At 34.7% G+C, this 22,902-nt stretch overlaps 1 protein-coding gene across 1 annotated transcript in view; it reads left to right on the top strand.

Moving 5' to 3' along the window:
• The window catches only part of CWC22 (CWC22 spliceosome associated protein), a 66,388-nt gene extending 52,116 nt beyond the window's left edge, over window positions 1–14,272 (top strand). The window contains exons 15-20 of the mRNA XM_077154355.1: window positions 2,115–2,192; window positions 5,789–5,941; window positions 7,483–7,610; window positions 9,078–9,179; window positions 9,273–9,493; window positions 13,426–14,272. Coding sequence (XP_077010470.1) covers window positions 2,115–2,192; window positions 5,789–5,941; window positions 7,483–7,610; window positions 9,078–9,179; window positions 9,273–9,493; window positions 13,426–14,012 — 1,269 coding nt within the window. The 3' untranslated portion in view covers window positions 14,013–14,272. The remainder of the gene's footprint in view (window positions 1–2,114; window positions 2,193–5,788; window positions 5,942–7,482; window positions 7,611–9,077; window positions 9,180–9,272; window positions 9,494–13,425) is intronic.
• Window positions 14,273–22,902: the final 8,630 nt, after the last annotated feature.

Below are 22,902 nucleotides of genomic sequence, written 5' to 3'. Positions count from 1 at the left end.
TTTTAAATGTAGGTTTTCTAAAGGTTTAAAATTAACTCAAAACTTATAAATCTTGTGGTATTTCACAAATGCTACTTGCTCCAGTGAATGACACTGATGCTTAGATGGGATGTGGGAAGAGGAAGAGCAGTCCCTGTAAATACTACACTTTACATAGAATCTCTGAGTAGATATCTGTAATTTGAATTGTAGCTTAACTGCAATAAAAACTATGCTTTGAATAAATTTGCTGCTCCATCTTGTTTATGTGCTAAGCAGTTTTTTTGTGTAGAAATTATTATTCCATTATTCTAATTGAATGTAGAAGAATCCATTTTTCATTCATTCATTTATTCAACAAAAGTGTATTTGGCACATAAAATATGTATTAAGCACTATACAAGGTATTGAGGGTTCAGTGATCCATAAAGTACATATGGTTCCTCTTAACTTTATGGGGCTCGTAGTCTTATTATAACTCAGTATACTTCACTGTTTAATGTACCATAGTACCCTAATACCAAGCATAATAAAGACTGGGTTGAATAGATTATCTTGTTATATTTTATTTTTTCTTAGTTCTTTTCTCATGTATATTGCTCCATACCTATCTACATTATAGGTTCTTAGAACCTGAGCCAAGGCTTCCAGAATTTTATTTTTTACACCTTGCTTTACATGTGGCAGACACAGCACAGGTGCCAAAGTGAAGTCTGTTCAATTTCTAGTTCTTCTACATCTTTTCAACTCTGAACAGAGTCACTATTGGGTATAAGTTATTTGTCTTACAGTTTTAAATATGGTCTGTTAAAGGGGTTGGCACACCGAGGTTCTAATCCACAATCTGTTTTGTTGGAATATAGTCATGCTCATTCGTTTATATTATTATCTATTGCTGCTTTCTCTTGATAGCTGCAGAGTTGAGTAGTTGCAATAGACTATAAGGACAGTGAAGCCTAAAATGTTTACTGCATGACCCTTTACAGAAAAATTGAAATCCCATGGTATGGAATTTTGAGAAAAACAAATTTTTTTTCATATTTAAAAGATTTTTTTCCCCTTTCGATGTTTGCTTATTGGTGTACTAATAATGATAGGCCTTTTTGTACTCTGGCTGCACTTGATATGTTGTTATCCAGAAATAAATTAGTAAATTAACTTTTAAAATTATAATTGGGGCTGAAATTACTATATGATATTGTCACATTATTTGAGGAACATAATTAAGTAGTTATAAATTTTATTGATATTAATCTAGAAGATAGTGTTCTACAACTAACTTCCACATAGTTTGATAACATTTGGAAAAGCATCTTAGTGTATCTATTTTCATGCATGTGGTTACTCAAAAGACTTGCCTAAAATCACTGTATTATTTAATTAAAATGTTAAAATATTTAATTATTATAGGCCACAGGGAATAACTCTTGTAATTGCATTTAGACTGTGAGAGAAAGTAATTTGTTTTGCAAATAATGCTGACTTTATTAGGAGTGCTATCAGCATTTTACCGTGTTTTATTGTTTAAAACCTGATTAACTGCTGTAATATTATAAAACACAAAGTTGGTAGAAAAATTAAAATGCTTTTTTTTTTTTTTTTACATGGGCAGGCACCGGGAAACGAACCTGGGTCCCAATGTGGCCCACCCTAAAATGCATTTTAATATATCAAGTTAGCATGATATGACAAAGTTCAGAAAAGTCTCATTTTTTTTCAGTATGATATTATTTATCTTGTTTTGTCTTTTCTGTATTAACTAAATATATCTCCTTAGTATTTGAGTTTAAAACTTGGGAGATGTATTGTTAAATGTGGTGCTGGTGAGTCAGTATTTAAAGAATTCTTCATGAAATCCTTTTAGAATACAGAATATTCAGAAAAGATATATTATTTCTTCCATATATCGGGTTTTCTTTAAGTGGTTCATATTTTTATGAATTAAATTTTATTAGTATAAATGGTTGTAGAAGCTGTAGGGCAGACAGAAGTCTTTAAACACCTTATAAACTTAAAGTTTTGCTCTTTGTAAAATGTTATTTGAAAATTCTGAAATCCTCTGTCATACTGGTAAGTTATCATACAGCATGGTTTCCTTATGTTTTAAATCATTAATGAATTTTTTTTCCAAATAGAAAGAACTTTGCAACATGATACTTGATTGCTGTGCCCAACAAAGGACATATGAGAAATTTTTTGGCTTATTAGCAGGGGTGAGTTCCAATCTTATTTTTTTTTTTTTTTTTTAACCGAAAAAGATATAGAATGTTAATATAGAGAAAAAAATAAAAGTAATAATAGTAAAATCAAAACAAAACAAAACAAAACAAAACAAAAACCTATAGCTCAGATGCAGCTTCATTCAGTGTTTTAACATGATTACTTTACAATTAGGTATTATTGTGCTGTCCATTTTTGAGTTTTTGTATCTAGTCCTGTTACACCGTCTGTATCCCTTCAACTCCAATTGGCCATTATCTTACCCTGTTTCTACCTCCTGCTGGACTCTGTTATCAAGGACATATTCCAAATTTATTCTCGAATGTCTGTTCACATCAGTGGGACCATACAGTATTTGTCCTTTAGTTTTTGACTAGACTCACTCAGCATAATGTTCTCTAGGTCCATCCATGTTATTACATGCTTCATAAGTTTATCCTGTCTTAAAGCTGCATAGTATTCCATCGTATGTATATACCACAGTTTGTTTAGCCACTCTTCTGTTGATGGAGATTTCGGCTGTTTCCATCTCTTTGCAATTGTAAATAACGCTGCTATAAACATTGGTGTGCAAATGTCCGTTTGTGTCTTTGCCCTTAAGTCCTTTGAGTATATTCCCAGCAATGGTATTGCTGGGTCGTATGGCAATTCTATATTCAGCTTTTTGAGGAACCGCCAAACTGCCTTCCACAGTGGTTGCACCATTTGACATTCCCACCAACAGTGAATAAGTGTGCCTCTTTCTCCGCATCCTCTCCAGCACTTGTCATTTTCTGTTTTGTTGATAATGGCCATTCTGGTGGGTGTGAGATGATATCTCATTGTGGTTTTGATTTGCATTTCTCTAATGGCCAGGGACATTGAGCATCTCTTCATGTGCCTTTTGGCCATTTGTATTTCCTCTTCTGATAGGTGTCTGTTCAAGTCTTTTTCCCATTTTGTAATTGAGTTGGCTGTCTTTTTGTTGTTGAGATGAACAATCTCTTTATAAATTCTGGATACTAGGCCTTTATCTGATATATCATTTCCAAATATTGTCTCCCATTGTGAAGGCTGTCTTTCTACTTTCTTGATGAAGTTCTTTGATGCACAAAAGTGTTTAATTTGAGGAGTTCCCATTTATTTATTTCCTTCTTCAGTGCTCTTGCTTTAGGTTTAAGGTCCATAAAACCGCCTCCAGTTGTAAGATCCATAAGATATCTCCCAACATTTTCCTCTAACTGTTTTATGGTCTTAGACCTAATGTTTAGATCTTTGATCCATTTTGAGTTAACTTTTGTATAGGGTGTGAGAGATGGGTCTTCTTTCATTCTTTTGCATATGGATATCCAGTTCTCTAGGCACCATTTATTGAAGAGACTGTTCTGTCCCAGGTGAGTTGGCTTAACTGCCTTATCAAAGATCAAATGTCCATAGATGAGAGGGTCTATATCTGAGCACTCCATTCGATTCCATTGGTCGATATATCTATCTTTATGCCAATACCATGCTGTTTTGACCACTGTGGCTTCATAATATGCCTTAAAGTCAGGCAGCGCGAGACCTCCAGCTTCGTTTTTTTTCCTCAAGATGCTTTTAGCAATTCGGGGCACCCTGCCCTTCCAGATAAATTTGCTTATTGGTTTTTCTATTTCTGAAAAATAAGTTGTTGGGATTTTGATTGGTATTGCATTGAATCTGTAAATCAATTTAGGTAGGATTGACATCTTAACAATATTTAGTCTTCCAATCCATGAACACGGTATGCCCTTCCATCTATTTAGGTCTTCTGTGATTTCTTTTAGCAGTTTTTTGTAGTTTTCTTTGTATAGGTTTTTTGTCTCTTTAGTTAAATTTATTCCTAGGTATTTTATTCTTTTAGTTGCAATTGTAAATGGGATTCGTTTCTTGATTTCCCCCTCAGCTTGTTCATTACTAGTGTATAGAAATGCTACAGATTTTTGAATGTTGATCTTGTAGCCTGCTACTTTGCTGTACTCATTTATTAGCTCTAGTAGTTTTGTTGTGGATTTTTCCGGGTTTTCGACATATAGTATCATATCGTCTGCAAACAGTGATAGTTTTACTTCTTCCTTTCCAATTTTGATGCCTTGTATTTCTTTTTCTTGTCTAATTGCTCTGGCTAGAACCTCCAACACAATGTTGAATAATAGTGGTGATAGTGGACATCCTTGTCTTGTTCCTGATCTTAGCGGGAAAGTTTTCAATTTTTCCCCATTGAGGATGATATTAGCTGTGGGTTTTTCATATATTCCCTCTATCATTTTAAGGAAGTTCCCTTGTATTCCTATCTTTTGAAGTGTTTTCAACAGGAAAGGATGTTGAATCTTGTCGAATGCCTTCTCTGCATCAATTGAGATGATCATGTGATTTTTCTGCTTTGATTTGTTGATATGGTGTATTACATTAATTGATTTTCTTATGTTGAACCATCCTTGCATACCTGGGATGAATCCTACTTGGTCATGATGTATAATTCTTTTAATGTGTTGTTGGATACGATTTGCTAGAATTTTATTGAGGATTTTTGCATCTGTATTCATTAGAGAGATTGGTCTGTAGTTTTCTTTTTTTGTAATATCTTTGCCTGATTTTGGTATGAGGGTGATGTTGGCTTCATAGAATGAATTAGGTAGTTTTCCCTCCACTTCGATTTTTTTGAAGAGTTTGAGGAGAATTGGTACTAATTCTTTCTGGAATGTTTGGTAGAATTCACATGTGAAGCCATCTGGTCCTGGACTTTTCTTTTTAGGAAGCTTTTGAATGACTAATTCAATTTCTTTACTTGTGATTGGTTTGTTGAGGTCATCTATGTCTTCTTGAGTCAAAGTTGGTTGTTCATGTCTTCCCAGGAACCCGTCCATTTCATCTAAATTGTTGTATTTATTAGCGTAAAGTTGTTCATACCAATCTTATTTTTCATGTTGAAGTATAATAGAGGCACTAAGGGAATTATTACCACAAACATTGTAAATTAATGTTCAATTTAATTAGTGTTTCCAGTTTGTGGTATGGGTCTAATAAGACAACATAACATTACTAAAAACGACTTATTCTCTCCTTTCTTCAGATTTCCTTCTCCCTTCCAACTTCCTTTCCCTTTCCTTTTTGAAATGCTTTCACTTTGCAAATCACTCTTCCAGAATTTTCTGAAATTCCACAAGCTTTGTAACAGTTTCCCAATAAAGGACAATTAAATGATGTCTTAGCAAAATCTCAGAACAGTTTCTGAAGTCAAATACATGTTCAGCCAGCACAAATAAAGCTTGAGCTAAATTATCTTTTAAATCCAAACTCCATTCATTAGGTAGAAATGTATGTATAATGTATGCAAAGGTATGTGTCTATGATTAGCTACATGTGAAACTTTGTTTTAGCATGTAAATCCCAGGTAGATACGAACCATATATATTTTATTTTTTTAGATCTCATCACACAGCATGAAAAAATTGATATGATACATGTTATTTGAAGATAATACAAAACATTTACCCATTTTTTGATTAGGTAAATTTGGGAAGATTTACTATGTTCATAATGGTGTTTTACTTTCAGTTTTTAATTGACATTTCATATTTTTATTTATTAGCGTTTTTGCATGCTGAAAAAAGAATACATGGAATCTTTTGAAAGTATATTCAAAGAACAGTATGACACCATCCATCGCTTGGAAACAAACAAATTGAGAAATGTTGCTAAGATGTTTGCTCACCTTTTATACACTGATTCACTTCCATGGAGTGTAAGTATATGGTCCAGTTTTTATTCTTCCTTTCTAATCCCCTGTTATTCTCAAATAGGTATTAGGTATTAAGTGTATTGTAGCTATACTTTTATTATCTGGGAAAAGAGCTTTAAAAAGAAATGGCTAGCAAACTTCTGCTATAACCACTATCTTTGTTATTATATATGGGATCAAAAAGCTAAATAGATAAATGTACTTGATGTGCACACATGCACACACACACATACACACACACTTTAAGAATAAGAAATACCATCCTGGATTAAATTAACAGTACTTTTTTAATGATTGCTTATGTACACACACATGCCTGCCTACTTATGTCCATATACAACACTATTTTGGTGGCATATGCTTCTCTGAGCTACTGCCCATTTTCTGTGAAAGTAATGTCCATAATTCCTCAAATTAGAACACAAGGAAAGTAATTGTCTAGTAGAAAGTATTGTTTTACCAGACACTGAAGTATAGTAAACCATATGGAGGAGTTCTTGCAGTTCTTGGAAATTAATATGCACTGGATTGGAATTTATAATGCGTTCATTAAACTGGCATTTAGTATACCACTACTGTTCATTCAGCAACTGTTTGTGGAGCTACCAACTATGTGCCAATCACTGAGATAGGTTCTGGGGATCCAAAGTGAATTAGATATGTATGGTCCCTGCTTTCAAGGCACTTACCATGTAAAAAAAGAGGTAAGGCATGCCCAATAATAGCAATAATGCAAAATAAAAAGTAGTAAGTTAAAAGAAAAGCAAAGTTGCTAAGAAATTACATCCAAGAAGAAAGAAGAGGATCATATTGAAGAATATCTTAATCTGATGGTAAAATGAGGCAGCATCATTTCTTATGAACATTGGCTAGATTTTTGTAGTACTTTTAAGTACTAATCTCTTTTTTTTTTCAACATGGGCAGGCACCAGGAAGTGAACCTGGGTCCTCTGGCATGGCAGGCAAGCATTCTTGCCTGCTGAGCCACCGTGGCCTGCCCAGTACTAATTTTTTTGGCTTGTATTAAAAGGCATCTGTAAGCAGACCCAGAAACCTAATCATGATCATTTCCAAACTTCTTTTTTTTTTCTCTTTGAAAAATGAAATCTGAGGTTTAAACAATTTACTAACAAAAGGTTTCCTGAATACATAACCCATGATACCTGGAAACTGCTCTTATTTTTATTTGCTCTTAAACATCTCTCCATGAGCTTCAGAGTTTGAGCCCCAGTCTTAGTATTCAGGATAAGATATCACTCTTTTTTTACTCTTATATATTACATGTGCTATACAAAACATAATGCTTTCAGTTGCATTTTTGCCTGAAACCCTCATACATACCCCATTTTGTTGAGTGAGATTTAAGTAGTAGTTTTCTACTTCTACTCTATATATGAAAGACACGGTATTCCTCAAAAAAGAAAATAAAAATTTCTGTAGTATCTTAATACTTTGGAAATTAGTATGTAAAAGTAGGCTTTAGCTTTGCTAAGAAATAATACATATCAGCAGCATAAGGGTGTCTCTTTAATTTTAACTTTCAGGTTCTTGAATGTATAAAGCTAAGTGAAGAAACCACTACATCATCCAGTAGAATTTTTGTCAAAATATTTTTTCAGGAACTGTGTGAATACATGGGTCTTCCTAAACTTAATGCAAGATTAAAGGATGAGTAAGTATTGTTAAGCATTTTTTATTCTTATAGTGTTTCCCCCAGAAAACTTATTTCAGAAAAATAAGTCCACACTTGGTTGTGAAAGCAAAAAAGTTAAGCACACTAGGACTTTCTTCATCCTTTAGTCACTATTCTCAATCTCCTGCGCAGGAAAACATGATACTTTTAATGGTAATTTTTTAGTCCACCTGGAGAGAATAATGCCATATTAGTGCCATTTTATTCAGTTAGAACAAACTAAGTTATATTTCTATGCTCACTGGAATTCTCCAGTGTTGAGTATTTACAGGTTTATTTTCATTTTAATTCTAATTTTGAGCCTTAGAATGATTATTTTTATTGATGGAAAATTGTGAATCTATGCAAGTATATATCAGTTATGTAATCATTGCATTATTACACTCAGCTAGAGTCCTCTTTCAAGGCTACAGAATCCCTATCTCAACGTTATTTTCTATATATTTAAATTACCCATTGCCACATAGCTTCTACTTCATTCACAGCTGCTGAAATCATTCTTTCAAATAGCTCAATGACTCCACCTTCCAAATCCAGTAGTCTACCTCAGTCCTCATGCCATCTGACTTCTCTCCCTCATTTTCATAGTTGGACACTTGCTCACTATGGCTTTTCACTTTTTTCTCATTATACTTCTCTTATTCTTAGTCTCTGTCTCCTCCCCATCTAACCCCTCCAGTATTAAAGTTTACCAGAAGTCTGTCCTGGGTTCTGCATGCTGTCTTTGGGCTAGTCCATCTACTTCTCTTGGCTTCATGTACTTATTTGATCCCTTTCTACTTTACCTGGCTCATCAACCTCCTTCTCCAACAAGCTTTTGTCTAACTATACCAATATCACCCAGCTTGTTAGACAGGTCTCACTTTTTTATGCTTCCTTGCCTCCTTTTCCACTGTTGGGAATCCCTTCTATTTTTGTTCTGTCTGGCAAGCTCTTAATCATTCTTCTTAAGTGTCACCTCTTTCTATGAAACAGATTTCCCTGATTCCTCTGGTTAGTCATTCATTCATGACGCTCAGTACATGTTCAAAACCACATTGTATTGTTAATGTGTTACTTGTTTCTAGAAGCAATGATTACATACTGTCTTCATTCTAAATATCTCCTTTTTGTTGGCCACTCTTCCTCTTTCCCTAGAGCATTGCACAATCCTGTATATATGTTATTACTGTGTGTGTACGTATATATGTATAATTATATGAGGTTTTTTTGTGTGTTATACATATATATATAATAACTTCACTATTGTCTAATTATAGAAATCAAGCTTATTACAACTTTGCCCTATTCATTTCATTTAAGATAGCATGTAGCCTAACCTAAGGAATAACGTAAGCCACTTGATTTATGTCTGTTTACTGATTTAAAATAGAGAAAATCTAAAAAATGATTACTTTAAGGATTTTCTCCCTTTTTACTAATAAGCAATCCATTTTCTGTTTTTAGAACCTTACAGTCATTCTTTGAAGGATTATTACCCCGAGATAATCCAAGAAATACTCGGTTTGCCATCAACTTCTTTACATCTATAGGTCTTGGAGGTTTAACGTAAGGATTATTTTCAGAATTTTATTTTCAGCTTACAGAATTATCTCACAATTGCCCTTGAAGCAGAATCTAACAGATTATATTCTTAAATAGGGATGAATTGCGTGAGCATCTCAAAAATACACCAAAGGTCGTCGTGACCCAGAAACCAGATGTCGAGCAAAGTAAATCCTCCCCTTCCTCTTCCTCTTCTGAGTCCTCCTCTTCTGAGTCCTCCTCTTCAGATTCTGAATCTGACAGCAGTGAAAGCAGTTCAGAGTCTTCCAGTGGGGAGAGCCATTCTTCAACTACCAGTAGTCATAGTTCTGCCTCAGGTATTTCTAATTTATCTTGCACTTCTCTAACAAATACATATTGCTGGTGATGTTGATGAGAGAAAAAATTAATTTGATTACTTATTTAGATATTTTAGAGTCCAGTTTCTTGTTGTTGTTTTTTGTTTGTTTGTTTTACATGGGCAGGCACCGGGAATCAAACCCGTATCCTCTGGCATGGCAGGCAAGCATTCTTGCCTGCTGAGCCACCGTGGCCCGCCCTAGAGTTCAGTTTTTTTAAAAGCTGCAATTAATAATCTATCTGATCATCTAGTGCTGTTGCTGTTTGTAGTGTCTTAGAACATTTATAATGTTCACATTATATTCTAGAATCCTCTTCATAGAAATGAAGTTATTTCCTTGGCAAATATGTATTTGATTGATTACTAAAATACCATTCATGATATCTGTAACCTAGTTTATAGGAATCTTCATAAAGAACATGTCCATGTACCTAGCACCCAGATCAAGAATTACCAGCACCCCAAAAGCCCTCCTACACCCTTTCCTGGTTACTACCATCCCTCCCATCCACCTCTCCATGGGAATTTCTCTTCTGGTTTCTGAATTTATTGGTTTTACTTGTTTTTAACTTCAGAATTAGGCACTGCGAACTCTTTTATGTCTGACTTATTTCTTTCACCGTTATGTTTGTAAGCTTCATCTGTACTACTGCATTTAATTTTAGTTCATTCATTTTTGTTACTGTGTAAGTATTCCACTGTATGAATATGCCACATTTATCTTTTCTACTCCTGATGGATATTTAGGTTTAGAAACAGTGTTCTCATAAATATCATTTGGTGACCACATACATATATACACACATACATATATGTACATACTTTCAAATTTCTTTTGTCTATATACCTAAAAGTGGAATCACTGGGTCAGAGTGTATGTATATTTAGATATGGTAGATACTGAGTTTTCCAAATGGTTAATCCATTTTACAATCACACCAGCCATGTATGAGAGTTCCAGCACCTCCCATTCTCACTGACACTTGAGATTGGCCATCTTTTTCTTTTTAGCCATTCTGATGGATGTGTATTGTAGTTTTAATTTGCATTTCCTTGATCATCATTTTAAAAGTTCTATTGGCCATTTGAATATTTTATTCTTGTTAAGTAACTGATCAAGTCTTATGCTCTTTTTTTTTTATTGTTGTCTTTTCTGTTGATTTGTAGGCATTCTTTAGGTATTCTGGATGTATATCTTTTCTCATATATATGTATTACAAATAATTAGTTCCATTTTCGTTCTCTTGTCCTTCAGGGCTGCCAGATGCTCTGCCGGTCTCTGTGTCCCTCTGCAGCAGCCTTGTGCCCAGTCAAACCCCTAAATCAGCAAATACTCTCTGCAAACAAGTGTCCGTAAAACATTAGCTTGCTTTTCCATGTTTCTACCCTCTCCTGAGTCTTGACCCATCTAGTCCATGTTTTTTTACCAGCTCTCTGATTTACTTTTTAACTTTTTACTTTGATCTAATTTTAGACTCATAGGAAAGTTGTAAAAATAGTTCAGAAAATACCTACATGCCAGTCACCCAGCTTCCCCCAATGTTAACATTTTACATAACCATAGCTCAATTATTAAAACCAGGAAATTAATACAGGAACAATACTGTTATCTAATCTACAGATCTTATTTGAATTTCACCAGTTTTCTAACCATGTCCTTTTTCCTGTTCCAGGGTCCTACTTACATTTAATTGTATTTCACTTTAGTCTCTTAGAATCTTTAATAGTTCTTCAGCCTTTTCTTGTTTTTAATGACCATGATATTTTTCAAGTCTACTGGTCATATTTTGTTTGATATTGCCTCATGATTAGAATGAGATTATGCATTTTGGCAAGAATACCACAAAAATGATGTGGTACACTTCTTAGTCCATCTTTTTTTTTTTTTTCTTAGTGCATCTTGTTGAGGGTTCATAATATTCATTTGTCTTATTATTGGTGACATTAACCTTGATTATTTCTTGGTTAAGATAGTGACTTCTGAGTTTCTTCACATAAACTACTTACCTCTTTGTAAAATTAATAAAGATCTTATAGGGAAATAATTGATTCTAAGCAAATATGCTTTCTCAAACTTTCACTCACTAAACTTAGCATCCATCTTTGGATCTGGTTTGTTCAAGTTATTACTGTGGGTATTTGTCTAATAGTAATTTTTCTAATTCTTTCATTTCTTTTACATGTATTAATTGAAATACTTCTCTAAAAAATAGTTTTCCCTTCTCCCCATTGTATTTATTTATTCAATTATATATATATATCACTACAAACTCATGAAAATTTATTTTATTCTATGAGTTAAAGTCCAGTACCGTCATTTACTTTGTTGGGATTTTCTGAAAAGTTCTGTGTTGCTTTCCCTAAGATCAGTCCTGCTTTCTTCTGCGATAGGGCATCCTTCTGTCTTAGGATTGTACGCTTGTCCATAATGTATACCTTTTTTGAGGGGGTGGGGGTGGGAGAAGGGATTAATGCCATTTTTCAGAGAAGCAACACTTTTCCCTGCAGCCTTAGAAGGCTGATGTGTACACTCTTGTTCCCTAGCTTGGTATCTTTCAAGGTGTTTTAAATACTGTGTGGGATTCCAAATTGTGAGGCTCTAGTGTTTTATATTATCAGAGTAAGATTCCATTTACCCACAGGAAGTCTTATTTTTGAATTAAGTCATACCAACACTGTTCATTTAACATTCACCTCTTTTAATTCTAAAAAATTTATTTCATGGTATCTGCTTTGAGAACAGATGATAACACAGCATGAATTGCTGCGATAAGGAAGCATGCTGATTCAAAACTAATTTGCTTTGTCATGTAATTTCAGTATGACTTTTTATTTTATTAATAGTATATTGAATATACTGCCCCCAAATTAGAAAACTGTAAAGCACACTTAACAAAATAAGGGGAAATTGTATATTGTTAGATGGCTGAGGTTTTAATGTCACCAAAGCATTTATCATAGTGCATATTAGGGTCAGAGAGACACTGCTTCAGCCCAGAGCCAGATGGTTTCTGCTTGGGTGGCTTACTTGAGCTGCTTTGTAAGAACCAGAAAAGTAAGTCCTTAATGCAAACCAACTGACTGTACAGTGTGCCAAGGATAAGCATTTGGCAGAAGAAATAGAAGTTGGTACAGAGAGATTTGGGTGGAACTAGAGCAAGGATAGACAATTTTCCACCATATTTTCTTCTTTCCATATGATTTTGACAGGAGTTTTGGTCGTCTTTGTGCCATCAATTTATATACCCAAATTATATAACACCGATAAAGTTCTGAAATTTTAAGAAAAGTTTTCTCAGAAAGCAAGCCTTAGTGATTCTCATAGACTTATAAATTGTATGTCTTGACATAGCTTCTTTCACTAGTGCAATTAGTGCCTATCTGATAATACTTGAGAGCAGAACTATTACTTTCATAGGAAGAGTTTTTTTTTTTAATATACATTCATGTTGTTACACGAACCCCAATTGTCCCAACTCTTACACCATTATGAAGTGATGTTACAGATTTGTATGATCATTGTATTTTCATTATGTACCAGATCTGACATGATATTTCATTTGACACAAATGCACATGGGCTGGAATTTTCATTTTTCTAAGTGGAAATGTATGATTCTAGTCACTGTCAGAAAATCTTTTACAAAGTTTGCTATGGTTAATGTATTTAAAGTTCCTGTTTACTATCTTGAGTCTAATGAACAAACCAATATTTTGATAACGGTAAAATATTGTTTACTCTAAGAATTACACATTTTGTAGAATGTTTTATCACAGATTTCCAATCAGTTTGGCTTTGTATTCATTATGTTTGACTGTGTAAACTTACATATGTCAGTAAATATGATTTGTTAAATTATGAAATTAAGATTAAAATAAAAGCTAACTATGTTTCATTTTATACGTGCAGCTAAAAATATAAGAAAAAAGGCACAAAAGAAAGCCAGAAATAAAGAAGTAGATAAATTGCTCAGAAAACATTCAATAAATGATAAGAAACAAGAAGAAAGAAGACCAGAACAAAGGCACCAGGAAACAAGGACTGAGAGAGAAAGAAGGTCGGAAAAACACAGAGATCAAAATTCAAGGGATCCAAATTGGAGAGATCCCACAACAAAATATACTTCAGACAGAAGGGTGCCATCTGAGCGAAATAGTTACAGTAGAGTTATGAATGACAGAGATGAAGAAATGCACATAGATTTTGAAAATAAGCATGGTGATCCCAAAAAGAAGAGAAGAGAGAGAAGAAATTCTTTTTCTGAAAATAAGAAGCACAGACACCGAAGTAAGGACAGTGACAATTTTAGAAGAAAAGATAGATCAGAGTCAAGGGAAAAAAGTAGAAAACATTCAGGCTCTAGAAGTGATGAAGATAGGTATCAGAATGGTGCTGAGAGACGATGGGAAAAATCTAGCAGATACTCTGAACAGTCTAAAGAATCAAAGAGAAATCAGGACAGACGAAAAGAAAAGTCTCCAACAAAGCAGAAATAATCCTACAAAATAACATAAACTGAACATGCCTTACGTTCAGCTGAAACAAAATATTTTTTACACTGATTGACGAACTTTATAGAGATTTCTTGTATAAAGTACTGGTTTGTATTTTGTAATTTTAAAAATGTCTTCATTTCAACATTTTTTTATAATTGGTACATCTCAAGGCCCTCTACATAAACTTACTTGAAGAGAAAAATTTCATCAGAGAAGGATGTAAGTCTTGCTTATTTTTGTAAATAAAATGATCAAATATTCATTGAATCAAGTGGTTTTTTCATTGAAAAAAAATTTTTTTCTGATAATGTTTACGCTTTTTTATGTAACTACTATAATGAATTGTTCGTGAATTTTTTATTTGTAAGTAAAGGCCAAAATAGAGGAAACATTTCATTTAACATTTTTGCTTTTTATTAATAAGATATTAGTCATAACCATCTTTAGATAGACATGCATTTTTTTTTTTAAGTAAAGGATTTAGTCAAGTTTCGTATTATATATTGAACAAAATAGTTATGTATAAATTTTTCCACAAATGTGATAAAGGTAGGTATTTATTAGTCTTTAAAAATATGTAGACCTAGATTATCTATAATTAGAACTTCTCCCAGTAACATTTCTTCTCTGGACTGCCAGATAGCATTTAGTTGAAATTCTTTATGATTAGTATTTGTTCTCTTTCATGAAGCCATATCACTGTTGGTGAGTTAATGTATATTTAATTTTTAATTTGGATTAATAGGCCTTTAGAAAAGGTAATAATCATGAGAAATGTGTACACCTAAGAATAATTCCAGTTTTTTAAAAGAATTATAAGGGTTTCTATCATTGTAACTCTTACCAATTAATGTGTGACCGTATAATTGATTACTTTTGAAATAAAATTTTGCATTTGAGATCTTAGATTTTCTGACAGACATTTAACCTTACTAAATATACTTCTTGTTCCTTGCTTATTTTAAAAATACCCAAAATCCATTTTAGCCAATGTCTAGGTTCAAGAGTAGAGGGACCACCATCTTAATATTTGGCTTTACACTGATTCAACATGTTTTCTCTTTAGTTGTTTAAAAACCTGAGCATAAGTAACAATAAAGTCCATGTAAATAAAGAAAATTTAACCTCTCCTCTCCCAAAAAGCATATTAACAGTGTGGCAGCTGAGAAAAAGTTGTATTAGTATTTTCTCCTACCTTGGTAGTTTGAGGGTGGTGATCATCATCAGAAAGGTCTGTTGTGGACATACTGTATTTTACACAACTATGAGCTTAGCAGATTGGGTTTAAGGAACACATAGGCTCTGAGCCCTAGAGGAAACTTAAGAGGTTTTGTGTTAACGCTATCGTGATAGGGGATATAAAAAAGGAAAAAAGATAGAAATTTTAGTTTATTTTCTTCACCTTAACTTTAGTTCATAACTTCTCTTATAATGTTAAAAATTAAGACTAGAGTTATTAAAATAGATTATTTTTAAAACACAACTAATATGTATTGAGCTCCTAACATGTGCTCAGCCCTGTCCTAGGAAATAGGGGTAAAACAATGAACAAAGCAGTCTCTACTCATGGATTATTATAATATGGTGGGAGTGGAAGTGAAAGACAATGAACAAATAAAAATATATCAGGTGGTGATAAGTACCATGAAGAAATAAGCAGAGATGTGGGACAGTGAGGTATTTGGGTGGGGTGGGGTGTTATTTTGCACATGAAGGTCAAAGAATTTCTCTGATAAGGTGCCATTTACCCAGGAACCTGAACAAAACTGAGGACATGTGAACTGTGGAAAGAACTTAGGCAGAAGGAACAGCTGGTGCATAAATGTTTATCCATGATAAATCTTGCCTGGGAATTGTTAGCATTTTCTATTCTACTTAATTAGGATTGTTCTCCTCCTTACAAGTTTATTTACTCTTATAAAAACATTTAGCAGAATACCTAATTTCTTTCAAGAAATATTTGAATATGAGTCCTAACAAAGTTACGGTGAATAGGAGATATGATAAAGAACTAAACTGTTCTGCCTTCACAATGCATTTCTATAGCATCAAATACAATGTGTTTACATGGGTCGTCTCCCACACCCAGGTTTTTCACCTTCATCCTTTACAGATGAGAAACATGTTGCCTATACTTTCTATTTCAATTTTTTTGCGCTATTTTTAGTATTACCATTTATTAAGTGCCAGCTGAATTCTCAGTATTTCGTATGCCTTACTTGTTACTTTTCCATTTCTCCACTTCCTTATCTTGAAGTAACGTAATGAATGTACAAGTATTTATAAGATTTTCCTCCACCTTATCCTAGCCACCTACTCCCATGATAATCCCCTTTATGTTTACATAAACAAAATCCATACCACCTCTGAAACCTCTCCAAGCATCAACTTTGACCAGTGCCCAAGAAAATCACCTGCTTTAGTACTGCTACTCTAGGAACTTTTCACCTCATCAAAACTTCTAATCCATTGAGCTTACCACTTTATTAAAATCAATTAGACCTTTCCACCTTTTCTTCACTTTCCTTATTCCATGGTCCATCCTTAAAATCATTCTATCACAAACACCCTTAAGCCTTCACCTGCTTTACTTCACCCTGGCAAAGGGCTCAATCCTGACTAAATCCAACACTTTACCTATTCATGAGCAGCTGAACACAGGGTTAACATTACTGAATAAAAACATAACCAGGTTCACAAGTCTCACAGCTACAAATCTCAAATAAGCAGAGTACTGCCTAGGAGATTTACTGCATTTCCTAATTATACTTGCTTTCCTACTCTGGAATGGCTCCTTCTCACCTTGCCAACCTATATAAAACCATTTTCATCCACCCCAAATATCACACTATTTCTTACCTGGAGGCCTTCATATAGTATTGGAAAATAGAAATCAGACAGGACCTCCCTCAATTTTCTACCACCAAAACTACTTTTCTGCATCTATGTCCAAATTCAGTCTCTTCCTGTCCCTTCCTCTGTCATAGGTCATTCTTCCATTTGTGCCCTGGGTTCTGTCCTTCCCTTTTCAAGAATTTCAGTAATCCCCTCTGTTATAGCCTCAATTTTGCTTTCCACTGTATCATGGAAACATGTTCTAGTTCAATTACCATTTCTCTGCACTTCTCTTTAAAACTTTGAGCATAGACTTGGCTATAGTCCTCTGCTTACATATGGTCTGTTCTTTCAGCCCCATGCCACTGAGACTGCTCTCGTCAAAGTTGCTAGTGACCTCCAACTTGTCATATGCAAGGTACTTAATCTTTTATTACTTGACCTCTGTGGCATATGACTTGGTTGACCATTCCTAACTTCTGAAATACATTTTTTATGTCTTTCATTATATCACATTCTTGGTTTTTCTTTCCCTTACAAGCTACTCTGTAAATCTCCTTTGCTCAGATTTACCAAGACTCAGAACTGAAGCTCTCTCATATCTGTTTTGGGCTTCCTTTTCACTATGGGTATGCTAGTTTGAAACTGATATACCCCAGAAAAGCCATATTCTAATCCAATCTTGTGGGTATAGACCTATTGTGGTGGAACCTCTTGATTAGTTTGTTTCCATTGAGATAGGACACACCCAATTCAAGTTGGGTCTTAATCCTTTTACTGGAGTCCTCTATGAAGAGAATAAAAGGCTGAAAATATAGAGGGATCTCAGACCAACACTGAGAGCAAAGAGATGAAACCAAGTGAATGAAGCAGAAAGAAAATTCCCCAGCAGAAGCCAGAGGAACCCACAAGAGCAAACACATTTTGAAACCAGGAGAGAAGGGTCAACAGACATCACCATGTGCCTTCCCTTGTGACAGAGGAAACCTGATGCAATCGGCCTTTTTTCGTGAAACAAGTTCCTTGTTGATGCGTTAATTTGGATCTGAAAGAGATTACCCATCATTTTAGTTTGCTATAGCTGCCAGAATGCAATATATCAGTTCTGCATTCATGAAAATATTCATGAGAATATCCCAATTAAAGCAACTCTATAAAAATATCCAAATTAAGGCACAAACAAGAGGTTACAGTCACTCAAGAAAGGCCGATGAAATTCAGAGTTTTTCTCGCAACTGGAAAGGCATGTGGCAAACATGGTGACTTCTGCTAGGTTTCTCTCCAGGCTTCATGTCATGAAGCTGCCCTGGAGATGCATTTCTTCATCTCCAATGAGTGGAGTCACATCTCCCTCTAATCAAAAGTAAACACCCACAGTTGGATGAGTCACATCTCTATGGGAACAATCAAAAAGCTCCCAGCCAGCAATAGCAAATGAGGATTAACGGATATGGCTTTTCTGGGGTCCACCACAAATTCAAACTGGCATAGATGGTATACAGGAAAAAAATACAGTCAATGCAAGCTAGGGTCTATAGTCAACAGTACCATTGTAATATGCTTTCACTGAATGTAGCAAAGACATTATGCCAAAACTAAATGTCAGCAAGCAGGGGATATGGGAAAGGGGTATGGATTCTTTGCAAAAGAAAAGGAAGTATCTTCATATAGATTGTGGTAGCAAAGGCATGGCTATTTACTTAGATTGGATTGTATGATGTGTGACTAAAGCTGTTTAAAAAATAAAAATGAACAGAGAGAAACAAAAGCTAGAGAAAAAGTGGAGAAAGAGTTGTACCTATTCACTGTTGGTAGGGAAGCTGAGAGGTGCAGCCCCTCCAGATGGCAGTATGGTGGTTTCCCAGGAGGCTAGGGGTGGGAATGCCAAATGACCCTGCAACCCTGTTGCTAGGCATACACCTGGAGGAACTGAAATTGGGGACAAGAGTGGAAATTTGCACACTGGTGTTCATGGTGACAGTGCTCACCATTCACCTTGGGAAATAGTCCAAGGGTGCAAGGACTGAGGGATGGAAGGGGGTACTGTGTTGTATACATACAATGGACTACTGAGCAGCTGCAGGAAGGAAGTTGTGAGGCATTCATCTAGGTGAATGAGTCCTAAGGACAGTATATTGAATGAAAGTACAGGAACAAACAAACAAACAAAAAACAAATATTATCATGCCTCAGTCATATGGACTAACTATAATATACAAACTCCAAGAATTGAAGTCAAGAGCATGGGTTCCAGGTTGGGGCCTATTGTAAAGGGTTCTATATTGTAAGCTCTTACAGCAGTCACATATATTCAGGAATTATAACTGATGTTTCTAAGTTTTGAGCTACTGTATTTGTGTATAACCTGGTCATTCCCTGAAACTTCAGGTATTTACGTGACACCTGAAACTCTGAGTTAGAGCACTGAATCTATCAAAGTCAGCATTACCTCATACAGCAACTGTTAAAAAAAGTTGAAAAAGGGATCAGACTTTGACTAAAGATATGAATGAAGCTGATCTGGATAGGACTAACGTAAATCAGAATATCGGGTAAAAGATGATATGGTCCATATTTTAAAACTTCGACTTCTATGTGAAACCAAAGGGAGAGATGTTTATTTGGGGCAAAATTTATATTTTTGGTAGCACATTATCTAATTTAACTTGTTGGTCAGTTTATTTGAACACCATAATTACATGGAATCTTGAATAAGGCATGAGATCTTGTTGGTTTGTACAGTTTAGTGTGATGCCCTGATATATCCCAGAGTAATTTGGTCAGAGAATACAAAGTATTTGCCAAGTCCCCTTGGGGGATGGGGAGAAAGGAGGAAATATCCAACTTCCCATCTGGGGAATTCCTGATATTCTCACAAGCAGTGGTGACAAACAATTCAACTGCCTGAGCCCTTGATCTTAGGGTTCAGCCCTATGAGACTCTCCTGCAAAGGAGAAGCTAAGTCTACTTAAAAATATGCCTAAGAGTCACTCCCAGAGATGTCTTTTGTTGTTTAGAGGTGGCCTCTCTCTCTAAGCCAACTCAGCAGATGAACTCACTGCCCTGCCCCCTATGTGAAACATGACTCCCAGGGGTGTGAAATCTCCCTGGCAACATGGGACATGACCCCTAGATATAAACTGGGACCTGGCATCATGGGATTGAGAAAGCCTCCTTGACCAAAGTGGGGTGAGATAAATGAGTCAAAATAAAGTTTCAGTGGCTGAGAGAGCTCAAACTGAGTTGAGGTTATCCCGGAGGTTATTATGCATTATATAGATATTCCTTTTTATTTTATAGTGTATTGGCATGGCTAGCAGAAAGTACCTGAAATTGTTGAACTGTGTTCTAGTAGCCTTGATTTTTGAAGACGATTGTATAACTATATAGCTTTTACAGTGTGACCTTGTGTTTGTGAAAACCTTGGATCTGATGCACCTTTTATCCAGGGTATGGATAGATGAATAAAAAAATTAGGAAAAAAATAAATAAATAATAGGGGGGATAAAGGGTAAGAAATTGAGTGGATTGAAATACTAGTGGTCAGTGAGAGGGAAGGGTAAAGAGTATGAGATATATGACTTTTTCTATTTCTTTATCTGGAGTGATACAAATCTTCTAAAATTGATGATGGTGATGCATGCACAACTATGTGATGATATCGTTAGCCATTGATTGTATACTATGATGGACTGTGTGTGAAGATTTCGCAATAAAAATATTTTTTTAAATAATTAAAAAATAAAACAATCATCCATCATAATGCTACAGCCAAAATTTAGGCTATTGAAACTTGGATTTGTACACTTCTATTTTCTCTATTATCACTTTAGTCAAAAGAAACATTGTGATTTATTAGTCTTTCACCTAGATTACTGCACTAAAATCCTGACTGGTCACATTTCCACTTTTGTCCCTCTATAGTATTTCTTCAAACAATAGGTAAAGTAGCCTTTAAAAAACAAATTAGTCTTAACTTTGTATTCTGACTTTTAAAATCACCAAGATTTGACTACATCCTACCTTTACTCTTGCCACCCATACTCCAAACATGTTAAAATGTGTTTCTAGAACATTCCAAGCAAATTCTCTCATCTAGGTATTTTTGTGCCCATTTTTTTCACTCTTCCTAAACTATTCCCCCTTTATTCATTTAGATCTTAATTTAATTTCCATCTTCTAAGAGGTGACCCTATCCAAAACAGCTACCCACCCAGTCACTTTCAATCCCATTGCCTCCTTTTCATTTAACTATAATACTTTGCACTGTCAGATACCTTCCTTATTTTTTTATTTATCTCTAACCACACACTCTCCCTCCTATTATAATGTGAACACCATGATATTGGTAACTTTGTCTTGTTCGTTGCTATCTGTCCAACACCTAGATCATGTTAAGCACATAGTAAACATATGTGGTTTGAATGAATCAGCTAATCCTCACGAAACAACCGTATGACAGTTGGTTCTGTCTCCTTTATCGCAAGAGAGAAGTCTGAAGTCCAGAGAAATTTATTACGCCCAGACCATCAAGCTGATAAATAGTAGGGCAGTTTAAAAAAAACAACCAGTTTTTTATTGTGAAATATAACATATATACAAAAAAGCAATAAATTTCAAAGTACATTATAACAAGTAGTTATTGAACAGATTTCAGAGTTTGGTATGTGTACAATTCCACAATTTTACGTTTTCCTTCTAGGTGCTCCAAGACACTGGAGACTAAAAGAAATATCAATATGATGATTCAGGATTCATACTCCTTTGCTAAATCCTGTACTCTCTTTATAACTTCTCCTTCTCTTTGTTCTCTCTCCCATTCTTTAGCGGGTATTCACCTATGCCCATTCTAACTTTTTCATGTTAGAAAGAACTGTTGATAATATGGGATATGGAGATGGAACTGGTTGATGTCCTAGCAGGGCAGGTTTTAATCCAGGTCAGCTTTATCCCAGCACATAGTGATATGAATAAAAACTTGAGAGAAGTATTTGATTACCAGCTTTGCCAACTAGCTGCTGGGTATATCTGGGTAAATTATTTCACGTTTCTGATCTCCAGATATATCTTTAAAATACTGTGTTTTTCTTACACAGTTGCAGTGATGATTGCATGAGATTATGCATTCGTAGGTCTTAGGGTAGTATATAGAACTAAGTGGGCATTCAACAAATATTAGTTTCCTTCTTTCCCAAAATGCAGCAAAGACTTTTCTTAGAAGAAGATTCAGGCTTACTGACTGGCTCATTATGATTGTTTTGTTTCATCCCATCTGCAATAGCATTGAAAAAAAAAAAAAAGACAACTTAGAATTGTGTTGAAAATAGCTGCATGGAAAATGAATGAATTTTTCTGGAGTCAAGGTTTGACAAAGAGTAATTCTCCATTGCTTTTCTTCTATCATAGTCCTTCTTTCCCAGATGTATATATTCTTTTAGTTCAAGTATCCTGCTTCTTATACCCCTCATTTCGCATTTCCTAAATGTATTGTCAGATTTAAAAAAAAAAAAAAAGATTTTGTTTATCACTAATACTTGTGGTGGATTTTTTATTCTTGATTTGAATACTTTGTTAAGCCACTTACATTTTTATTCAACTGGTACATGTTTATTTTCCTAACATATGTCTGCTACCTCAGAGTTTTACTTTCATGTATCAAGATGCTTAAAGCTCTCATGCTTTTATTTTCCCCATTTCTCACCTTTTACAGCATAGTCAAACACTGTTTCTATCTGGTCTTTTGTTCTAATTTGCTAGCTGCCAGAATGCAATAAACCAGAAACGGAATGGTTTTTAAAAAGGGGAATTTAATAAGATGTTAGTTTACAGTTCTAAGGCTGAGAAAATGTCCCAATTACAACAAGTCTATAGAAATGTCCAATCAAAGGCATCCAGGGAAAGATGCCTTGGTTCAAGAAGGCTGATGAAGTTCAGGGTTTCTCTCTCAAGTGAGAAGGCATATGGTGAACACAGTCAGTTTCTCTCTCAGCTGGAAGGGCACATGGTGAACAAGGTGTCATCTGCTAGCTTTCTCTCCTGGCTTCCTGTTTCATGA

Source organism: Tamandua tetradactyla, chromosome 3, assembly GCF_023851605.1.
Source record: "Tamandua tetradactyla isolate mTamTet1 chromosome 3, mTamTet1.pri, whole genome shotgun sequence".
NCBI classification, from domain to species: Eukaryota; Metazoa; Chordata; class Mammalia; order Pilosa; family Myrmecophagidae; genus Tamandua; species Tamandua tetradactyla.
Note: the sequence above shows the minus strand (reverse complement) of the source record. Positions and strands in the feature narration are given on the sequence as shown.